We start from the raw sequence: 24624 nt of genomic DNA, 5'->3' as shown, positions 1-24624 counted from the left end.
TTATTTTTTCCTTCATAACACGAAGATATAAAAATTCAGACTGGCTGAACTAGATTAGAAACTTGATCTAACTTTATGATATTTAGGAAGTCTAGCACTCTTTCTGATTAGACTCCCAGACTGGACCATCAGTTTCTGGGACTGTGAAATATGGCATTTATAGTAATGTGGATCCCTATTGTTGTGCAACAAAAAGTGACTCACCACATGTCAGTGGAAAAGCAAAGAAACAAAACCAATCCAAACCAATCCCCAGGATTATTTTTTTCTACAGCCCAGTGCTATTTGTAGAAGAAATGTTTGGTGCCCAACTTGGGTAAGTGTAGAGATCAAATATAGGCACTATCCATGTCATAATCGCAAGCATAACTACAGCAACTCCGATGATGTTAATACCCAAACCAGCTTTCACCTAAAGGAGAGGAAAAAGAAAGCAGAAACTCACATCAAGGCACTGAAGAGTTTTTAAAATGCTAAAAATCCCCTTCAGGGAGTTTTGCTTAAAACTTACCATGTCCATAACAGTTAAATGACCATATGAAAATACAATGGCATTGGCTGGGTTTGCTACAGGAAGCAGGAATGCAAAGGAAGTACACAAGGTAGCAGGTATCAAAATGAAAAGTGGGTTCACACGAATGGCTTCAGCCTATTGCAAAATAAGAGAGAGAGAACAGCTGTCAGGGGACATATTTGCCAAATGAAATACATAAATACAAACTGATTATATTAACACAAGTGAACTGTGAACAGAACTGCCGGTTTAAAAAGTGAGAAATAACCATTTCTGATAACTCATTTTTAAGATTACATCTGGGAATGCTTCAGAGGAGAAAAGGTGATTCTAATACAGAATAGCTACTGAACTTTAAATTCACGCCTGGTGTTTTCTAATTGTAGTTGAGTCCATAAAATAAACCTATTGCTAAGAGTGTGGGCACTGCACAAGCACTAAAAGCAAAACACTGCAAGAAAGATGATAAAGTTGAATTTGTATATAATACATAGGAGGGATACAATGAAATGAGGACTGAGGTTTCTTTGTAAGAGGGGGAAAGGGCATTAACATGTGTCTAGGCTGGCCAAGAGGAACATTTACAGGCTAGAAGGTGATCAGTAATTTTGAAGAAGGAAGTACTGGGTGTTTTGGTAAAGATGATGAGAAGAAAGGACACAACTGAGCTAAGAGAGGAGAAATGAGAATCACATATAAAACAGATCTATTAGCCCTCTGTTGTCTTTGGTGATAGCTTGAAAGTTGCAGTGTTAACCATTTTCGCTGAAGAAGCAGTCCTGAAGAAACGCTAAGAGAGCTGTCCTTTTTAAATGCTTCGACTATTAGCAAATAAGAATAAACAGCATTGATTTTTGAGTGTTGAACTTTGACCTGATTTTACTGAATTTTCAGCATATCTTGTAAGAAAGCCCCAAAACAACCAAGTGTCCAATGCACAACACAGCACAGCATAAAAATGCATTAAGTATTTTATGGAGACTTTTAAAAACTACTTCTTTGAGCAGTTGTATTATTACATGGATGATAGAGCAGATTCTGATTAAAAACAACCTGTGTTATACTCACCAAAGGAGATAGTATAGGCAAAAATATTGTAATGGTAGCTGGATTGCTGGCCACTTCTGTTACTGAAGTAACTATAAGGCATGATATCAGGATAACCAGCCACAAGGGTAATGATCCTAGAGGAGTCAATTTACTTGCTACCCACTTAGAAAGATTTGAAACCTGCATAAGGAACATGACAACATGATTATGTTTTACAAATCACTGAAAAGAAAATTTAACGGTGTAGCTCATCTGCTAATTGTGAAGTATTTGTGCAAAAGAGAAAAAATCTGAAATATTTTCCATATTTTCACAACATGTTTTTAAGCATATTTTTCTAATTCAGTGGTGTCCTATAGGGACCCATGCAAACTATATTCCATTTATTTATATTTGCACCTCTGAGATGTTTAGAGGAGTCATAATCAGAAAATTGTAATATGCATATATCAGGCTTCATAACCAGAGTTTGGGCCCAAACCTGCTTGATTTTCTGGCGTAGCCAGCAGGGCTCCACATGGGAGGTCCCTCACTGACATGGGGCGTTAACCCCAAGGCTTTGGAAACAGTGTGTCTGTACAACTCCTACCAGCATCAGGTTTAAATTAAATTACAAACAGTAGTCATCATTGTGCATAGTTTTTGAAGACAAAGTAAACTTTTTTTGTAACCCTGCTTTCTGAACGTCTTGAATATTCATCACATTTATTGTGTTCAATATTGCTACAGAATAACTTGCTAAACCAAGAGAATAACTGTGAATTCACTGTATTTCTGAATTGCTCCTGATGTGGGTCATGCTAATTGTTCAGTATCTTCTATAAATTGCATTACCTCACAGCCGTCTGCCAGTGCAAACCCGCCACCAACAAGAATAGCTATTTCCCAAGGCATGCATGACTGAAATTCCTTCCAAGTAATCAGTGGAGTGTAACCAAAAACAGCTAGAGAAAAAAAAATTAAAAAAAAAAAACAAACAAACCAAAACCCCACCAACATTTAAAAACATATTGAAAAACATCTTGAAATAATCTCTCTGAGGAAGTACTTGGGGAATATTCAAAGGCAAAATCTCATCATTATAACATGAAGAAAATCTTTGACGTGAACAACTTGCACTTCCTGGAACAGATCCTTAGCTGGTAAAAACTGTCACAGCCTGAAGACAATAGAGCTACAACAGTTTCCACCAGCAGAGCATTGTCTCCTCTCCCCTCCTTCGCCATGTAAAAGATAGCTATGGGATATCAATGAGTTTAATTTATTCAATAAAACTGCACTATTAAGACAGATTGCTGTGCAAATGCTGTTTCACTTAGACTCATTTACGTTCTGATCTTGCATTCTCTGTGAACCCCCAGGTCTCATTGATTTCAGCAGCAGAACTGAATGCATAAAGAGGACAAGCCAAAGGTATACTATAATCAGGGTAAATTCCATTCTGAAGGGGAAAAATTAAATGAGAATGGACTCATTTACCATGCTGAATTTTATAGAGTACCTTAAATAAGCAGTAACATTTTCAAAAAATAAACCCAACCCTGCCCTGTGCAGTCCCATTCAAAGCCCATTGTAGTCAATGGAAAGGTGGTTTCCATTGGTGACCGTTGGCTGCAGGTAGCATTTTCCTGCACAGCACTGGCTCCTGCTGCTCACATTGCTTAATTGTTGGTACTGACTTCCAGGCCAGGAATGCTTTATATCCCAGTAAGATATTATCCTGTATTAAGATTGTAACATTAGTATTTAACAACATTCCTCTAACAAGTGCAATAAGTTACATTTATCATTGCATCTTAGATACCTTATAGTAGTAAAATCCACATCAAAATATACTCAACTGTTTTGTCCATTTGAAGTCCTAGAAAATGTTTTTGCTGGAATAATAAAGAACAGGAGGCCTATCACTAAGGCAGTTGTTGAATCTGTAGCATAGCCTTTATACCTAAGGAGAAGTTAAAAAGAAAAAACCACATAAATATAAATAGTCAGGAGGAGCAGGGGAAAAGAGTGAGGAGGAGGATGGAGTGGCAGAAAGGAGCTGTTATGGACTGACCACAACCCCCCATTTCCCACTCCCTGCACTGCTTGGTGCAGTGGGAAGAAGTAGAGGAGTCAGGAATGAAGGAGTGAAGTTGAGCCTGGAAAGAAAGGGGGTAGGGGAAAGGTGTTTTAGTTTTTGTCTTTGTTTCTTGCCATCCAACTTTATTTTCAATTGGCAATTAAATTAAAAATTAATTTTCCCCAAATCAAGTCTGTTTTGCCTGTGATGGTAACTAGTAAGGGATCTCTGTGTCTTTATCTCAACCCATGAGGTTGTTGACCTTATTTTCTCACCCTGTCCTGTAAGGGAGGGGGAGTGAGAGAGCAGCTGGGTGGGTATCTGGCAGTCAATCAAGGTCAATTCACCACATCTGTAGAAATATTAGATGCAAGCCCTCTAAATTCATAACTAACCATCTTGAGTAAGCATGTGTTATTTTGTCACACAGAAATAAGCTGGGGGAGGGGAATGTTTGGGAACAGCTGATGCTTAAACAACTAATTTTCACAGTTCAATGATAAATTTAGTAACTTTATTATGCTCTGTAATAGATTCAGTCCAACAGGCCTTAAGAGTACTGTGCATGCTCACAAAGGATGATGCTTTTGTAGCTAAGAGAAGGCAGCAGAGCTTTATTATCATCCTCCTAAGGCTGTTACTACAAAGGCCATGTTTAGTTTGGTCATTTCCAGTGCCTGAGAACTGCTTGCACTAGTGTTTCTTAAACTGATCCAATATTCTACTCACTTCTACAGAGTAGCCCCATGATCAGCTAAGTGCAAAGCTGAGATCTAAGGCCATTTTAACACATCCATCTGATTCTGCTACACACTGTTAGGTGGTGACATATCCCAGTCTGTCTTATTTCAGTCAAGACGGTCATTCAAATGAATAAGAATTTTGCTGAAGAAAGTTAAAACCAACACTTTCTTAAGCTTTGTTATTTTATTTTATTATATTTTCTGTAAGATTTTCTGTAAATTTTCTGAACCACTATACCAATATATTTGTCCTCTCAGCCTCATACCATATGCTTTTCTGCATATGCAGCTACAGTAGGTCCAAGCATAACTTCCTAGCAGATCTTCCCAGCAGCTTAAGGTTTTATACTAAACCAGGTCTTTTCACTGAGAGGGTAAAATCATCTCCCAGTTATATGTTACAATTGCATAATCTGGTAGATCCCTTTGCTTTAACAACAGTGTTAGGTGAGATTAAAAAAACCTTAATATGCATAGCACACTGACACCACAACCAGCATAGTTTTAGCTAACACTGTCACAAAATGAAGCTGCCATAGAAGTTGAAGTGGTTCTCTAATATATTCTGTCTCCTGCTTCCTATTATCTGTTAGCACAGAAAACACTTTTAAAAAACATGTTGTTATTTTTTATGGTCTCTCAAGGCAGAGGGTTCTGCCTATATATCACCTTTAGCCTAGGACCAGACGCACTGGGTCTAAAGAGCAGAAAATCTCTTCCTCTAGAATCTTATCCTGCACTCTTTTAAGACTCGCTAGGAGTTTTGAAGAAGGCAAGATTTAGATACAGAAACAATTCATGCTGCCATTTTCTTCTAGGCAGCTGCTGCTTCACAGAATGGTTGAGGTGGGAAGGGACCTCTGGAGGTCACCTTGTCCAACCTCCCCTGCTCAAGCAGAGTCACCCAGACCTAATTGCCCAGGATCATGTCCAGATGGCTTTTGTATATCTCCATGGATGGAGACTCCACAGCCTCTCTGGGAAACCTGTGCCGGTGCTCAGTCACCCTCATAGGTAAAAAGTGTTTCCTGATGCTCAGGAGGAACACTCTGTGTTCAGTTTGTGCCCATTGTCTCTTGTACTGTCATTGCGCACCACTGAGTAGAGCCTGGCTCTGTCCTCTTTGCACCCTCCCAGGTATTTTTAAACATTGACAAGATGCTCCTCCAGCCTTCCCTTCTCCAGACTAAACAGTCCCAGCTTTCTCAGCCTTTCCACATAGGAGAGATGCTCCAGACCCTTAATCATCCTTGTGGCCCTTTGTTGGACTCTCTCCAGTATATCCATGTCTTGTACTGGGGAGCCCAGAACTGGACGCAGCACTCTAGGTGTGGCCTCACCAGTGACGAGCAGAGGGGAAGGATCACCTCCCTTGACCTGCCGGCAACGCTCCTCCTAACACAGCCCAGGATACCATTTGCCTCCTTTGCGGCAAGGGCACATTGCTGGCTCATGTTCAACTTGGTGTCCACCAGGACCCCTGGCTCCTTTTCCACCAAGCTGCGTTCCAGTTGGGTGGTCCCCAGTGTGTACTCGTGCCTGGGGCTGTTCCTCCCCAAGGACAGGACTTTGCACTTCCCCTTGTTGAACTAGGGTGGTGCTATTTTTTGCTCACAAAAACTTAGTATTCCTGATGCAAAACACAATTCTCAGAAAACCTGCTTGGGACACACACAACATCCTACCGTTAGTCATACTATTATGAAGACAGACATAGCACCATTCCGAACAGAATCTTTTCAATCATTGTCAAATTTTGAGATAAACATTTTTCAAAGCCCGTTTATCCAAGCTGTAATACAATTGCATATACAACATCTACCTGCTTGTAACACTGCAACTCTGATTGTCCTATAAGGGAGCAAAAAAGCTGTTGATTTAGGAGATCTCACAATGACTCCAGCTGAGATCATTGCAGAGATTAGAGCTGTGGGCAAAAGTACATAGTGGCCTTGTATTGGCAGTAAGGAAAGGAATGAACCATGCAGAAAACAAGAAAGAATACACTCAGGCAATAATCTGAGGAAGCATGAGGAAAGCCCACTTTGCATACACCAGCTGTAATCAGCTGCAGCCGAATGTTGAACTTTCTGTTGTTTATGAGGTTCATAAAGTCCTGGCCAAAGGCCAACTTGAAACTCCTCTAATTGAAGTTAATACCCTACAGCCTGGAATCAGGCCAGGACATGGAAGGAAACTCTTGTAGCAGAAATGATGTGTGTTCCTGTACTGTCAACAGATGGGGAGGAAACAGGCATTTTTACCCTGTGCGGCTCTCTGTAGGGTTACACAATATTTATTAAAACATCCTGTTGTCTGCCTCCAGAGAGAGGTAACAGGGGCTCAGGGCAGGACAGTAAAGGATTAGTCTTTAATAGATTTACAAAATTTTCTTAAGAAAAATTAACTGGTAAAGGTAATGTATATTTGGAAGGCATCTGATCATGCTGCTTAAAAATTAGCTCTACTCAATACTGATACAGCACAAATGTGGGTTAAAAATTGGCTAACATTTCAAAAAGTAGCCCTTAAAAAATGGGGAGGTATCATCACTAAATACCAATATTTCTGCTGGGATTTAAAAAAAAAAAATCAGTATTTTTATTTTAAAGGGGTGTTCAGTAGCTTGTGAGGTTGCACACAAGGGGCTGAGAACATGAACATGGGTGGTGAGAGTGATGGGAATTTGTTTCTTGAAGCAAAACTTTGAACATTCCATTTAGTTTGTCAAAATAAAGCTTATAATGTGATATAATTAAACCAGATACGTATATCCTTAGAGCACCTATCACAGAAAAATTTTTAATCCAGCAGGGAAAGACAAAACCAGATGGCTGGAAGCTATATTCAGACAGAAAACGAGGCGTGAGTTTCTCTTGTTTAGTTTGGCAACAGAGATGATTATCCACCAAGACAGACTATCAAGGTAAATTCCAAAATCTGAGGAACCTGTGCTTTACCACCCTGAAACCAAGCCTGGTTGCTTTCTGGGAATTCATGTTCTAATAAAATAAATCTATACTGAGCTTAACACAGAATAATGTAGATCTTTTGATCTTCAGCATGTTAGAATAAATGAACTGACAGTCCTGTCTGGCTTAAGACCCTGGGAGTGGTGTGAATATGATTCTAATAGGACTAATAGCTAATAGGACCCACTCACTGGCCATGGATGGTCTCAAGGTTACTTACAGCTCTGACATTGCAGCTTTTCCTAAGGACAAAGCTCATCTGTGCAGATGACAGAACTTCCCTGAGGCTGGCTTGAGACTGTGGGATAAGGTCCTGTGCAAAATAAGTACTATCAGGTTTCTGATAAGAAATCAGGTTTCTAATATACTTCCTTACAGTTGTTCTTTGTAACATATAGTTAAGGAAGTTGTGCACATGCCTATCAGTATACTTAAATCCAAAACACTGAACAATTTTGTACACAGAGGCATTAGGGAACACATGCACAAGAGATGTAAGCCGCAGTTCATGGACTGCTAGAAGCCTCTTGGACATCACGGTGATGAGTGCAATGTAACCACTGACAGAACCACAGTTCTTGGGGTTTGAGTTCTGTTTCCTGTTTGCTGCTTTGTTTTCTTTAAAGAAGAGGGCTCACTACTACTTCCAGCTGTACCTGTGCTGGCTCCTTGCCCCACTCATGTATCTTGGCTGAGAAGTTTTCTGTTGCTCAGAAAAGCAAAAACCCAATTGCTTGGGTTTATGCCAAATAATGCAATTGCGTGATAAATTAAAGCTATCTAGAAATTTCCCCTTAAAGGTTTTGTTAGGAAGTAACACAAGCTTTGTTTCTCTTCAGGTTACCTCACCCAAATTATAGCATGATTCAGCCTAATGTGACGTGACACGTGCTTGCATTCCCTTCCAAGGAAAACATTAGAGGGCATCCACAAAGTAACATCCCCTGCAGAACCTGTAACCACACTTATTATAAGACTATTCTGCTTTTCCCTGCCAGTGAACAAAATCCTCAGACAACAGTAAACAGATAATTTCAAATAGGAAAATGGGGATCTCTGGACTGAAATAATCCATTTGAGCCATAAGTCTCAAATTTGAAAGGTTGTTTACAATATCTGTTTTTCAGTATCAGATGTATCTTGTTAAATGGTGCTCGATGAGCACTGAATGCTAATATGAAGCAGAAAGAGAAACAAAGCCAGCCTGATTGCTTAGCTGGCTGATTGCTTTGATTAGGTCAACACTCCCAAACTCCTTCAAGAACACAGTGTTTCATATGAGACAATGATCATCAGCTCTGCTGTTGTTATAAGGGGAAAAAATGTTCTTTTGCAATTTTTTGGATAATGAAAAAATAACTTTAAAACAATCTTATTTTTTATTGCACTTTCAAATGCTATTTTTTACACAGAACAATTTTGCTTTGTACTTTAAATCTTCAAAGGGCTACAATTATTTCCTGTAATATCCCCTACCAGTCTTTCTGGCAGAGCACTGGTGTGTGGGGGTGTGTCGGGGTGTGTGTATGAATGGTGGGAGTATATTTAAAGAGAGGAGGCATGATGGATGCATGTTCACATGTCATTTATGACAGACACACAGGAAAACAAAATGGAAAAATTACCATCCAAGTCCAGCACTGGCCTTTGACCCATGCAGTGACAAATGTTAAATCCAGAAGGGCCTAAACAACACAAAGTCCTGCTCATCCCAATCCTGCAACTACTTCCCAGTACTCCAGAACAAAACTCAGACCTTTACCACAGAATAGAACTGAATTCCAGTAGTTACAGCAAGAGAACAAGAGATATCACAGTATTAAAAGTTCTTGCAAGAGCGACTGATTTCTTGGGGAAAAAAGTCTAGGTGATCCTGGGGAAGGGACTGAAGATAAAGCTGCATGCAAAAAATGTAATTGTTCCTCAATAGTTCCTGGCTTTTTGGTGGTTAGTTGAACTGTGATGCTGAAAGAGTTATGTATGAACAGGTAGTAATTTATCTCATTAATTAGAGATATCAAAGCAGGGGATGTTGGCCTGTATGCATACAAGCCTGGCTGTCACTAAGGGCAGTAGATCAAAAAATTCTAACCAAAGATTTTTTCTTGAAATTGTAGATTTGATAAGGAAGTAGGATACTGTAACATCAATCATAATGCGTTCTCCCTCACTGGATCAAGTCTAAAAACTAGGCATAATCTGTCTTAGGAGGCACTTCATTTTATCCTGTAGTGGGTTTAGCACATTTAAGATATTGCACACATACATCTATGAAATTGCTGGAGTTTACCTATTCTGTATACAGTACAAAGGTTTTCAACAACTTCAGTCTGGAATATTTTGGAAGCACTGAAGATGTATATATATATTTTTTAATTGAGAAGAAAAGAAGGTATGTAGTTAAGACACAGTACAGTTCTTGTTGGTGTATTAAAAAGATTACTTACTTTGGGAAAAGTGAAGACCATCCTGGGATGAAGCCAGGCTCTCTGGTGAACCACAGCAGGGTCATTAGAATGAATAGGACAAGTGTAACAATTTCTGGGTAGCTATAGCAGAAATAAAATGGGTTATACATTTTCCTGAATTTGCACTTGGATTTACTTGCTCTTGATTGCAGATTTATAGTTTGACATACCTTATTGGTCCAAGCTTCTTGTACTCCTCCTGAATCACCTGTGCTGAGGCCTCTTCTCTAGCTGTTTTCTTCTTGCCACACTTGAACATGTTTTTAAAACTGGAATGTAAATCAGCAATATTCAACAATGAATTAACAGTGTATACAGGAAAAAAAGTCCAACCTTTCCAGTTACCAGTAGCACTTTACAAAAGTAAAATTTTCACTCTACAATGCAGTATCGCCCATTGAATTACCACACACCAAACTGAGCATTTTGGAATTAATTGACAAAGCCCAATGGGAGATTGACAGAGGCAGCAACAAAATGCATCCTGTTATTGACTAGCTCATTTGCCTAGGAAGGATGAAACTTTAATCATGGGAACTAATTGAAACAATGAAATACATAACCTGGCTATTTAATGAAAGTCATCTATGACTTTGCTTCACTTTGTTTTGTAATGAAAAAGTTTGTATCTCATAAGTAGCCTGCATACTGATGAGCAGACTATTTGGTATGAGCTAGATTTTCATTCTTGGATAAGACCCTTACACAGTGTTAAAAAGAACACTATCAAAACAATCAAAAAAATGAAACAATAAATGTTCGTATAGGGAGTGGTAAGCATGGGATGTTTTTAAGTCTGCTTTAGAGTAGACAGTCTCACTCTTCATCTCTTGCGGCATACATAGGCCTGTAATTGTGGAAGACAGGGGTCCTTGTTGTTATCTCTGCAGATGTTAGTGAACTCATGGAGAACAAGGCTTAAAAGAATCAGCCCAAAAGAAGTATTGTCCTCTCCAAAACCTTAAAAGCACAAGCTCTGAGGGGAAAGAAACCCCACCATACCACCACATATAAATTTTGGAAAAGTGGAAGTTTTTTACTTCACATTTACCGGTATAGTCATCCAGTTTATAACATGGATATTGCTCAAGTATTCAAGCCAATCCCTGACTCCAGAGAAAGGTAACATCCTGACTATAAACGTTCCAGTCTTAGACCAAAAATGTATAGAATTTCAGTATTCTTCTGTCTTGCACACCTGCACTCTTTAATGTCTGCATATTCTGAAGGAATGGGTTTCATCATTTGTGATATGGACTTTTCACTTTGGGCTGTGTAGTCAAGGATCCTTATTTTGGAAAATTTTTGTCCCATCAAGAGACTCAGCCATACTAATCAAGGGTGCAAAATCACTGTTACTGCATTATCTTATTGCTGCATTAACTTATTGCTGCATTATCTTATATTAAGCCTGTAAAACTTAGGTGCAATATTTACTCCTCGTACAAAGTATCTCTAATATAATCAGCATTTAGTTTTATTGATTACAACATTTACTTACTCAAACCCAAGGAAAAGCCACTGGAGCCAGACCCAGGAGAGCAACAGAATAATAACTGTGATGGGGATGGAAAGGATAAACCAGGATCCAAAATTGATGCACTGGCAAGCTGGGTAACGTCTGGATGAAAGTAAAAAACAGTTCAGTTGAGCTTTGCAAAGGAATGAAGATTTGTGAGAAGTATCAGAAAGCCTTGCTGCAAGAGAGTGCTTCTGGCTGGCAGCTGACTTCAGCATAAGGTGGCCTCCGGTGTCCTCTTCCCTCACCCTCCAGTCCTGTTCCTGATCATGACCACTACAAGAACTAGCTGTGCCAGTTACTTGAGCACTGGATCAGCAACACGTCTGGGGATCTGGCACTGATCTAGGCATCTGACCTAATTTCAAAGGGCAAGGAAGGGCCACTCACAGCGTTAAGGACCATTAGGACTACGAAGAAACAGAACTTGAAGAAAAGCAGTTCTTTGAGAGGAGACTTTAGCACAAGAAAATATATTCAAATGAACAAGCTCCAATGGACTTAGAAGGCAACAGCAGAGACAACATTGAGACTTGTATTGCTTAAGGTTGCATAAGGGATTCAAAACTGATTAAACCCAAAATTATTATTACTAATTTCCAGGAAAGGCAGGAATGTTCATTTATTAGGTGAATTGCCTCTCATGTCACCCTGTCTCTTTGAGGCTGTCTCAAACTACTGTTTACAGATGTGAGCCATTCAACCAGAGCTCTCCCTGCCATGTGCATTTAAGAAAAGGAGAAATAGGCTTTGGTTTTCTGAAAGAAATGAGTTTACTGTTGAATGAGATAGATGCCAGATAGGCAAAAAGGCCAGGTAAACAAGTCCTGTTTTCCAATTTACTTTATGAACAGAAATTATTCTTCCTTTGAGCATCTTCAGCTCTACTGAGAAAGCTTTTAATGCTAACAGTGAGAAAATTCTAGTCTGCTTGAATAGCCTTCCTCCTTGACACAAAAATCAGATGGAAGGGAAATCACAATGTCCAGACAGAGACTGTAATGACCATTTCCAATTATTAGCCAATATTTTGTATTTCAGGCGTTGCTAGAAGAAAAGGAATTCTGATGGTCACATAGGTCTTTGAGGCAGTAAATGCTTATTATAAATGCTCTCTTAAGTATTGTGCAAATTTTAGGATTGATCTATATTTATTATGATGCTTACATATATTGCAATTAAAGGGACTGCAATCAGCAGGGACTGAACCAAAACTCCTACCCACTTCTTGAGGTGATGGTCTAAATTGCAACTGTACATAGTGATGAGACAGTGAAACCAGAACAAGAAAAGGCTTTGTGCTATTATATATAATTTACTGCTTATGTGGCTATTTAGCTCTTATTACATGGTTAGCCACATCAATTTTTGAATGTATGAATTCCAAGATAGGAAAAAACTGACATCAGCATAGCAATGACTTAGCATTTCATCACTTGCTAAAGTGTTTATGATCTTTACTGAATTATGTGTGATAATTCCTTCCTGAACAACAAAACAAGCTCTTTAAAACTTTATACTAAAAAGTCAATTCCATTATAAAATGTGAATTTATTGTGGTCAGGTTTCACAGTAAGTTTGTGCAGGGCTGAATATCTATGTATTTCTAGTAATCTTAATATTAAAGTTAGGTATTCTTCATCTCCAGAGCAAATATTCCTCAGGTAGACTGTATGATCAATTTAAATGATTTTAGAAGTGATCTATTATATAGAGCTGGTTGGATTATCTGCTATTGTTGGATTATCTACCACAGGTCTTGCCTGAGGCAAGGATGGACAGGACATGCTGAACTATTTATTCTCTAGACTTATTTCCTTTGTAAAATGAAAAAGTGTGATTGATTTTAATAATCCTCATTTTACAGTGATTCAGTGCCAATAACAATAAACTTTTCCCAGGCAAACACTACAAATGACAACAAATATGGTTCATAGAACAAATCCAGATAAGATTATTCCTTTTTATGACTTTTATAAAATTGATTAGGTCAAAAATAATGTAATGTTGGCAAAGTTTGATTCTTCATGGTGGGAGGTCAAAGTTAGTTACCAGAGCAGAATTCAGAAAATTGAGTAACCTGTCAGTGAGCCTGACTGGAGAACCAAAGGGTTTCATCGTAGGATTTACTCTTCCTCAAGCATGGGAGAACTCGGTTATCTCCCTGACACAGTGTTGTCTGGTAACTCTTTCTCTCTAATCTCCCCACAGCCTTCCCCTTGCCCTGGGGTGCAGCTGCCTGTGCTCCTAGGATCCACAGCCCTGCTCTGATAGGGCCCAGCAGTGAACCTTGGCTTGCAGTGCTGAAAAAACTGCTTCGTGTGGGAAAGAGCTGTGAGAAAGTCTCTACAGCAGAGCTATGTAAGATTAGACAGGTAAAACTGCAGGTGTGAGATAACTGACACTGCGATCTGCAGCAGCCTGAAGGATTCAAGAAGAAAAACACCAATACAGAAAGGGATAAAATACTAACGGAAAAACACACGAAGTCAGAAGAAAGGGACCCAGCCTCACTGAGGTTCTGTTCCAAGGAGCAGTGAGGACCAACCCATCTCGTCCTCACTGATGCCTCCCTGGCCAGTAAAGGCTTCTGGGTATCTTATGGGCAGTAGTGAGAAGACTGATGCTTAGCCTACTAGCTGGTTACGCAACTTCTTGGTATGTTAGCCAATAGTTTCTTTTTTTTCCTTTCTTTTTCCTTTGCATACAATTAAAGAATGAATAGAGTGACCCTGAGAGGATCAGTAACAATACTGTCTTGAAAAGGAGCCCTTATGGCAGTTGGCCTCGCTGGCAGGGATGCTTAGCATCGCACCAACATTTCCACTGTTTGCTTCTGCCCTGTGGAACACAGCATAATTGCATGTCCTAAATCAACAGCAGGCTGAGGATTCCCAGCAATACACAGGCTCTAGTGCTAACACAGATATACCGGTTTCCTCTTCATGTGACAAATGACAAGGAGGGAAGTAGAGAACAGTAAACACTAATTCCAACTTATTTAATACTGAAATTGGGAAGATATGAGGAATATGGAATTTTGCAGTGCCATTTTAAGTGTTTTGTCACTGAGTGGGAAACCCAGGAATATGGTGTATCTACAGCTCTTTTGCTGGATTAATCTACTTCAGATGCTTATGATACATGAAGGTAGACTGCAAATGTTTCCAAGTCATGCTAACAGGTCAATTCCCACTTCAGAGGGCATAAATACAAACAAGACCTCTAAGGAGAAGGGGAGCAAGATAGTTAAAGATAATATTTGCACAGTTAGGTGGTAGACTGAGCTTAAGTTAAGGATTAGGCTCAGTGGTTGTGTAAAGATTAAACAAAATCTTGATGGGGTATACAACTGGATTGCACATGCAGTTCTCCATGTACAGCCCATGCTCCTAGCAGAGGGTGAAGAGCCAGGGAGAGAACAACAATCTGCTTATGCATTCTCGAGGAGATTGTTAACAGCTAAGACAAACTGAAAAACCAGCTGGAAGCCAGTTTTTCTCCAAGTTTCCTACAACTTCAGGGAAGTGAACAAGAACAGTTCTTACCCCTGGTAATCAATCTTGGATTCTTCTAGGCTCCTGAGTGTGAAGCCTGCTTGAACCAGAAATGCTTGTATGTCTAAAAGTTTAAGTCTGAAGGACTTAAAATGCATAGTCTGCCCTGTGTATGTCTTTAGCCCCAGTAACAGGCACTCTTATAATTTCATTACTGTATCCATTGTTGCTGTTCTCTTAGTACAGGCTGATTTACAGACTGTACCACTTCAGTTCTCTTTAGCAACACACTAAAGTCAAATTTCATCCATTCACAGAACACAGGTTGGAAGAAAATCTATCAATAACTGGTCTTTAACCATTTTGCCATGTGCAATACAGAATAGTGGGCAGACAGTAATAAAAGGACTGCTTTATTTTGTTGTCTTTTAAAATTAGAGTAGGAATATTTCTGGCAATGAGTAGTTTGCAGAAGAAAAAAAAGTTCAGCAAGAACTACTGGTTTTTCAAAAGCTTTGGAATGCAATCTGCCAATTTTCTTTTGAAAGCAGTTCTATTTAGAAAAGAAAAGGAATATTAAATAAAGTTTTTAATAACCTCAAAACAAAGTGTTCTACTGAATGCAAAGTTTCAGACTGGTTTGAAATGATTTGCTTTTTCTTTGATTAACAGACCTAAGTTCCTCATTTCACCAATGCACAAAGCATACCCTCCTTAAAGTCTCCTGATGCTCTTTGCTAAGCAGACCCGAACTTATCTCCTGCTGTACTTAGAAATGAGTGACAGTCCTCTAAGGCCAGATAGTGTTTGTCATATTCATGCTAAGTACTGTCTTCCTCCTCAGATAAGCCCGTCATTTTCCATGCAGCTATTCAAAGGGTAAAGTACTACTTAACCAAAGAACGGTCGTCCTGTTGCATGTATTGAGTGATCACTTATAGCCTGTCCCAGTGTAAGGCAAATACAACCATGCAATTTCATTTTCTCTCTTTAACAAAAAATAACAAAAAGAAAGTAATAGAATCAAATAATATCAAATCAAAGGGTAAGGTCTCTAATGCATTTTAGGGGAGCCATGTGATACCTCAGGAAAGAACAGTTAAAATTCTGGATTAAGAAGAATACAAATAATTTAATATAGTCTCTTACGTATTGAAGTGCTCCGCAAAAATCAGATTAGTTGATGTTCCTGTGATTGTGGTCAGCCCTCCAATGGTAGCAGAATAAGCAACACATAAGCACATCACTTTGAAAATCCCACTGTATTTGTCCTCTCTGCTTTTTCTCCCTGTTTCAGCAGGTGGTGGGTTCTGCTTAGAAAGAATATACACCAATTAACAAATTAATATATAAGAAGGGTGCATAATTGAGCAGAAAAATAGGATTCAAGGATATCCCAGAAAAGCCAGACAACTTTCTGGCAATATAGCTGTACGTGGTGTGTTTTGGTTTGCTGTTACAGTGGTACTACAATTATTTATGCAAAGGAAAAGGAGGGAGAGTCAAATCCTGAAGTCCTTTTCCTGAGCTTTCTCAGTCTTTACACAAGAACATCCTTTATATATGCTGTTATATATACACACCTGATATATAGAGTTTGTACTCTGATGCTGTTGGTTTAACTTCTGTAAAATAGGCTGGGAGCACAAAACCACTAATGAAATAACTACGTAAGCAAACTGTATGTACGTGTGTATCTACACATATATCTTACTCGTATGAAACTAGCTTCATTGCTAGCTGTGCCATGTTAGGTGTTACACAGAAGTGAGATTTAGGTTAAAACTAAGTTACACACATTAGCTGCATAATAAAAAGACACCTTAAGTACCTGTTCCTTTTCTTTTTCATTTTCCTTTTCAATTGTGCACACAGTACTACCCACATCATTGTCATGTCTGGAAAAACAAAGGTATGTATTGTAATAAACAGATATTCTATTTAGATGAATTCTTAGAACAGAATTTAGTAAATGAATAACTGTTACCCATTAACTTGTTTTTCTTTCTCTTTCCAGTCACTGCTTTCACATTCTTCTATATTTTCTGTAAGATGTTGTTGCAAAGACAGATAAGTATTTAAGGGAGCAAAACTGGAAAGGCTCCATCAGCATGTCTGATTCCATGCAATCACTTCACATCATCCCATGAATATATTTACAAGTGCCAATCTTAAAAACAGCTGAGTTGTGTCCTACTCCGTCATGAGTCCTATTCCCCAGAGTCTGAATCTTCTAATGAGGAGAAATCTTTCTAATTTACAATCCAAGTGTGTAGGTAACCAGTTTAGATTCATTTGTTCTCCCAACATTACCCTAGAGCTTAAAGAGCTCTTTTCTCTTGCTAACTTTCAACCCTCGGTGTATTTATAGCATGTAGTCATATTTCTTTTCAGACATTTTACTAGGCTGAACAAGCCAGCCTCTTCTCTTCTACCCTCCTCTCATATAACTGCCATATTCTGCACCTGTTCAGTTTTAATTAATCTTTGTGAACATGAGAGACCTCACATGCAATAATCCAAGAGAAGCCTCACAATGAAGCATGTAATGATGCTGGTACTTCCCTAGACATTCAACTTTATTTTATGTGGTGTTTACTCTTTGCAGAGTGAGGGTGGGCAAAGACAAAAACTGCACTGTATGCCTACCGTCCAGCTCCAGTGCTGGGTTGATGGAGCCATTAGAGCAAGACATCTCCAGCGCATCAGCTTCTGCTTCAGCTCTGATGATCTGCTGAGCTACAGCCTCTACAATTGGCATCACCATGGCAGCAGCAGAGGTGTTGCTGAGCCACATTGACAAGAAAGCGCAGCTAACCATGAAACCCAGCGTAAGCCTGGAACAGGAGAGAAGAGTCTGTGGCTGCTACAGCAACACCTCCTATCACTCTGTTTAATATAAATGGGAAGTTTTTCAACAGAAAACCTGAATGTAGGAAACACTGAAAATTTAAAGCTCTTAACTGACCTCTGAGGAAGTTTATGAATTAAAATAATCTTGATCAAAGACATTGAAATTTCTATATTTTAGAGTTAAAGGATCAAATGCATTATAAACTGAAACAGAAGAAATAACATTTGTTTACAGGATGACACTGTATTTGAATCATCTTGGAAGAAAAAGCACCATGTATGTCACAAGTTCAAATGAAAATTAAGTTGGCTATACTCCTAATGATATTAATCTCATATTGTACAAGCTAGGTCAAAATCCTGGACTTATCACTTAGGCTGTAAGTCCTCTAGATACCAATCCAGGTGTTATAGGAAGAAATATTAACAATTCAGGAAGTGGTACTTAACTTAGTTCTTAATCAGAGCCCCAAGACAGGTGTAGGGATTATTTGTGCTTCAATAAACATCATATTTGATATTAAATGGGAAAGTGAAGGTCATTACAATGTCTTAGTCTGGTCTTGGCACAGCTTATGCTAAGTTTACTACAAATAGGAATTGCATCTGTGCAATTCCTGATTGCAGTAATGCAATGCACTGAATTGCATCAGTGACTTGAGTCACTCTAGTTTTACACTAAAAAAAAAGAAATACTCTATATCATATCTGGTGAAGTTGCACAGTAAACTTAGAATACAGGTCACATTGTCATTTTTAATGCATCTCTTGGAGTTTTAATGAGAGTCGTCCTCTTGACTTTGTGTCCCAAGGTGTTGGCAGCGTCATTAAACATCTGCCATGCATCACCACAATGAGAGGACAACTGTGAGTGGAGGGGCTGTGGTGTTGCAGCATTTTCTGAGAAGTTGTTTGTACAATTTGTAAAGCTCTTTGACTAGTCTTGATCAAAAGCTTCCCCAAAACCGTAAGGATTACTCAGCACATGAAGACAAGATTTTATACAAAAATAATGTAAGCTATATTTTATGACACAAAAATACCATTCAAAATGCCTCTCACAGCCTTTCATTTCAGCTAATAGCAACAACATTTCAAACTTGATTTTTTCCTCAATAGGGGCACCTTGTCTGTTCTCTGTGCACTTTTAATTGCATATTGATGAAATGATCTGCAGTCCCAGAAGTGGTGGACTTGATACAACACAAATTGTCATCAGTAGTGTAAAACCCATTAACTTCATGCAGTTTGTGATTAAGTCCTCATATGGAAGTTGGGGAAGAATTCTGTTTTCAGGAGAAATTTTTATGCAGAAAAAAACTGGTCAGGCTAAGCGCACTGAATATGAATGTTCATATTGTAGAAAAATAGAATTTTAGTACAACTTACAAAAGGATTTAAAACCAAAGCAAATTAAGACATTCACTAATGTGTTTCAAACCTGTTCATCATAAATTTACAGCAATTGACAGACTGACGGTCAGGTGACCATTTAGTACAGTGCGGTGTACTCTAATGAGTGACTCTAAAATTACTTTTAAAAAATAATAAAATATGTCCTAACCTGTTCAGCCCCAGATTTTCTGCATTATTCTCCCTGTGGTGGTGTTAAAAATGTTCTGCATGGAACCTTGGATGATAACTTCATTTACAGTCAAATATAAAGTCACTCTTTGCTATTTAATGCACAATCAATATTTTATTACTCATTCTAGTCCTTGGAGGTTGCATAGATGTATCCACCTTTCCCTGCTACTCTGCAGACCAGACCGCATAGCTCAAATGACGGGAAGCCTTTAGGGACTCATAGAATCATTTAGGTTGGAAAAGACCCTTAAGATCATCAGGTCCAACTGTTAACCTAACACTGCCAAGTCCACCACTAAACCATGTCCCTAAGCACCACATCTACGCATCTTTTAAATACCTTCAGGGATGGGGACTCAATCACTTCCCTGGGCAGCCTGTACCAATGCTTGACAACCCCCTCCGTGAAAAAATTTTTCCTAATATCCAATCTAAACCTCCCCTGGTGCAGCTTGAGGCCATCTCCTCTCATCCTATCACGTGCTACTTGGGAGAAGAGACCAACACCCACCTCACTACTACCTCCTTTCAGGTAATTGTAGAGAGTGATAAGGTCTCCCCTCAGCCTCCTTTTCTCCTGGCTAAACAACCCCAGTTCCCTCAGCTGCTCCTCACAGGACTTGTTCTCTAGACCTTCGCCAGCTTCGTTGCCCTTCTCTGGACACGCTCCAGCACCTTGATGTCTTCCTTGTATTGAGGGGCCCAAAACTGGACACAGTATTCCAGGTGCGGCCTCACCAGTGCCGAGCACAAAGGGATAATTACTTCCTTAGTCCTGCTGTTGACGCTATTTCTGATACAAGCCAGTTTCCCCAGAAGAATGCAGAATGCAGAATGCAGAAGACTCCTGCTACTCTATTTCCACAGCTGCATCCCACATGTCCTCTAATGCAGACACCTCCTACAATGATATCTCTGCCTCGGGCTGGATGAGGCTCCGATGTGCATAGGCTGTCTGGGGACTCCTGTTAACAGAGGAGGGGGGCGATGCACAGAGAACAGCCTGCATAACTTTGCAGTGGGCACAGCTAACGAGCAGCAGATGCTGAGAGGTGGGAGGATCCTCTCCTTCACAGATCATCTTATCATAATCTTACTAGCCTTTTGTCATGACCAGGAAACGTGATAGAGCTGAGACAGATGTGAGGGATACTGCTTCCTCAGGGTTACAAAGCTGTCTGTGGAGTTGCTCTAGGTATCCTCAGCAGCTGGCTAAGTGCTTCTGTGTCCACAGCAAGTTCCCCAGCCGTGTTCAGCTCAGCACAGCACACCATCCATTTGTGTTCTCCCTTTCAAGATTTCAGCCAAAAGGTAAGGATTTAGGAGTGATCAAAAAAGAGAAGTTGAAATAACTAAAACCGCATTCCTCAAGAATATAGCTAAAGATAACGGGAGGCAGTTCAACAAGAATATAAGGAGCATTTCATCAAAGAATAAAGCTACCGGCTATCAAAAGATGCAGGAAAAATCAAAATACATGTGATATTTAAAATTAGGACAGAAAAACCACTGAAGAATAGAAATAATCCACGATTTCCATGAGGTATTATTAGTTAGATCACCTAAGAGGCATCTTATTTTTCAGACCTGGCATTGCTATTTTTCTGACTTTTTACTTCCTGTCACTGTCTGCTTCCTGACAAGGAGTCATAAGCATCATGTATTCTGGTAAACCAGACTTGCTCTACAAATCTTATCTGCAGCCTTACTGGTGTGCTGACAGATGAATCTGTGGGCCTAAAGCTTTTCTGCAAGCTTGTAAAGTAAGCAAAGAAAAAAGTTTTCACTTCATAAGATATATGCTGATAGTGAGTAAATAGAGTGTGTGATTTCATTTCCCTCATCACCTCATCCAGCTGGGGAAGTTCCTATTCCTTTGATATTTTCTTCACAGGTAGACAAAGAAAAAAAAAAAAAGATAAATAAAAACATTGTGCTTAATGTGGTTTTCCTTCCCCACCACATCTTTAATTTTATGACTTTTTTTCTTCATTGTGTGTTTGAACTCTTCCTGTATTTTGGGGAATTGTCCAGAATTTTGCAAACAGTATTGCAATACAAATTAATAAGAAGCATAGCACAGATTTTCAGTTGTAGATACCATGTATGTAATGTACTACTACCATTAAGAAACAGGACCCTTAAGTTATTCACAAATTCATCAGATTTTTTGTTCAGAAGGATCCCTATTATGAACAGAATCACCGCAGGGAACTTTCAATTAGGATTTCAGCAAAATCATAAACTGTCACTTACAAATCAATCATATAATTTCAAATATCTACTTTGTTTCAGTAGAAAAGAAAGGCTGAATTTCTACTACAGAAAAAACAGTAGGGAATTATTTCTGGAATACATAGTTTTCCACAAGTATTATTGTCCTTCAAGATATTGTTTAGCACATACCATGCAGGGTTGACACCCACCAGCATCACCATTCTTAAAGCCACTCTTCTGTGGAAATTCCATTTTTCTATTGACGTTGCCAAACAAATGACTCCAATCAACAGCAGATGAAAGTCTTTAAAATAAGCAGATGCCACCTGAAATTTAAAAAAAAAAAATGTTAACTAAATGATGACTTTCTATTAGTATTTGTTATTATCAGTGTAATGAAAAAAAATCAGTAAGTTTATACGTTGAAATAAATATCAAGAAAAGTTTTGGGCTTAAATTTAGACTGTTAATTTAATTGAAACTGTTGATTTCATTTAACAAAATGATGCAAGGGTAACTGCACTAAAGTGCATAGTGTTAAAACAAAATGAAAAATAAGGCTTATGATATGAACAACCTTAAGATCATCAGTCACATCTCACATATGAACTAAGTCATCAGTGAAATGTTGTTTTTGTTAATTTAGTCATCTATCCGACAGATAAAAGAACAACTTTAAACATAGACTTAGAGTATGATCATCTGTGGTATCCTCTCTTTGACGTGAAGATATATACTCAGCGTATTGCACATGGGGTCTTTAGTGTGTCATCTCTCTTCTGTAACATTAAGGGTATTTTATATCTATCTAGCATTTTCCCATCGACTAGCATCTAAGCATTGAATCACAATCTAGAAAAAAAATTTCAAAGAAATATGAACAAGTCCTGAGGACAAAGCATGTAAGCAAGTCTTGAGGCAGACCTACTGTGATTGACACTTAGCAAATCCATGGATTAGCCCATCAGGTTTCAACATTATGTGGTTCTTTCTTTTGAGATTTTATCATTGAAATCCATAATATCATAGAGAGGAAAAAAGGCTTACCTCCTTGGATTCCATTATACCAAACAATGGGAACATAAAGGCAGGGAGCAAAGCTGAAACAGCCAGTGGCAAAGCTTCTGTGAGCCAAAAGATGGCAACTACAAACAATGTGTATGCACATTCTGCTTCCTAGAATTCAAAAGACACCAACAAAAACATGAGTGGATCATCCAGGAAAAAAATCACAATTGCAAAAAGTCCTGCTATGTCAGTAAAGAGATTCCCCCCACCTGGAACAAGTATGAGTCAAGGGACCTGAATTTAGGGTACTTATTTTCTGCTGTTGGTGATCCTGCTAAGATGTGAAACATAGTCTGTAAAATAGCTTTAAAGATTCTTTTCTTTAAAGATAGTAAAATTACTTAAATTCTACCACTTATGAAAGGTGGGAAAAAAGTCAGTTACCTTTTTCTTCAAGCACAATTAATAATGCAGGTCATTCTGGAGCATTCTCAGACCATGAATTAACATAAATCACAAACATTCTGCAGTTGCAAGCAAACCTTTAAACCTCTAGGAGTAGTCACAGTCAATAATAGGTCAAATTTTGTCTGTCTTGTAATCAATGAAATTTTGCCATCAGCATCAATAAGGCAAGGGTATTATCTAATATAAAAAGCATTGTGCAAGACTGACAAGAAACATATTTGTTTTTTTTAAGACCTGTAATTTTAGTGAGCATCTTTTATTTAAACTCCTGGAAAACAGGAGTTTTTTTCAGTAGAATTTACTTCAGTGCTGCCCATAAAATGCAGCCCCAACCAAATATAATGAGATCAAGTAAGCCTAGCTTCTTCTAGAGTGCTAGAAACCTCTTTTTTGTAGTTTATTTATTTACTCTTGAGGAAAATGGTTTAGATCTTTTAATGCCACTGGTTAGGGCATGAAACTACTCAACAGCAGCAGAGATGGTTTGTATTGGGAAAGGAATAGCTTAATGAAATGGCTCTGGGAACCTCTGACTGGAAACCAGCAATGTTAAATCCAAGTCAGTCAGCTATGGCTAGCATTTATTTTTGGGGGGAAGCTTGTGTTAGGTATGAAACAATTTGATAGCGTCAATTCATTTATCACCTGGCAAATGTTCATCTCACTTAAGTCCTACCGCATTAAGAATTTCTCAAGAATTTCCTCTCAGAGAGGAAACTGAAATATTGAAACTGTGATGTGAGACAGTGTGAAGCATGTTGCTCTGTAACCACTATCTGTCTGTGATGCAAGGACTTCTGAAATAGACTTTCATGTATTGTTATGTATGATACATATAATGCATGTGTGATAACACATCACAGGAGAATTCCATTTCATTCTGCTGACATCAGAGCTATACCAAATAGAATCACTAATAAAATTTTTAGATAGCTGCTTCATCAGCCTGGAGTTGTCACAAGAATTATTGAATGCCAGAAGAATTTATTTCAAGTAAAATAAAACTAAAGTGTCCTGCCATAACCTTTGCTCTATTTAGGAACCAGAGGGAATTTCTCAGATGATTGATTCTAGTCATTTGCTATCGGACAACACAATATATGATGAATTTAACAAAATCCATCATCAAATAATAAGGTAATTGCAGCTGTCTTCCTGACAATTCATCTCTATTGTCAATCATATAGAACTGTTTAAAAGTGGCCAAAATGTAATAGTAAGGACAGGATTTTCAAGGTAGTCTAGAGGATGTTAAATGAGAAAAACATTTCCTGAATAAGAAAACAAATAGATAATTCAGAACTTCATGCAACCAGCACAGAGTCTTACACTAAAGCTCTTGTCTTCTCTACATTTCTATGCAAATACTCTGAGTTGACCAAAAATTAAAAAAAATAAAAGAAAAAAAAGAAAAAAAAAAGAAAATCCACAATGCAAACATAATTAAGTCATTCAAGGTCCCTTCCAACCCAAACCATTCTATGATTCTATGATTCTGAAAAGATCTGGAAATCTCAGGCTTGACATACAGGTGCATATTAATTACCTCTCAAAGCAGGTCACTTACTTTGGTTTTGATGATAAGTGGAAGTGGAAGTAAAAGCAATGGGGTGAGGACAATGAGCAGGAACCTTCGGTAAACCAGAAGGTAGCTAAGTATCTTCAT

General features: G+C 38.5%; 1 protein-coding gene across 1 annotated transcript; it reads right to left on the bottom strand.

Moving 5' to 3' along the window:
• Window positions 1-268: 268 nt before the first annotated feature.
• On the bottom strand, window positions 269-24624 carry SLC13A1 (solute carrier family 13 member 1). The gene is made up of 15 exons (XM_075711085.1): window positions 24526-24624; window positions 22530-22658; window positions 21672-21808; window positions 17475-17662; window positions 16813-16870; window positions 16657-16723; window positions 15975-16138; window positions 11311-11430; window positions 9980-10078; window positions 9789-9890; window positions 3406-3509; window positions 2399-2508; window positions 1583-1744; window positions 512-649; window positions 269-412 (listed from the first exon to the last, which is right to left on the bottom strand). Exons 1-15 carry the CDS (start codon window positions 24622-24624, stop codon window positions 269-271), a joined length of 1821 nt encoding a protein of 606 aa, XP_075567200.1.

Source organism: Pelecanus crispus, chromosome 1, assembly GCF_030463565.1.
Source record: "Pelecanus crispus isolate bPelCri1 chromosome 1, bPelCri1.pri, whole genome shotgun sequence".
Lineage (NCBI taxonomy): Eukaryota > Metazoa > Chordata > Aves > Pelecaniformes > Pelecanidae > Pelecanus > Pelecanus crispus.
The sequence above is the reverse complement of the archived record's forward strand: the minus strand, read 5'-3'. Positions and strand labels throughout refer to the sequence as shown.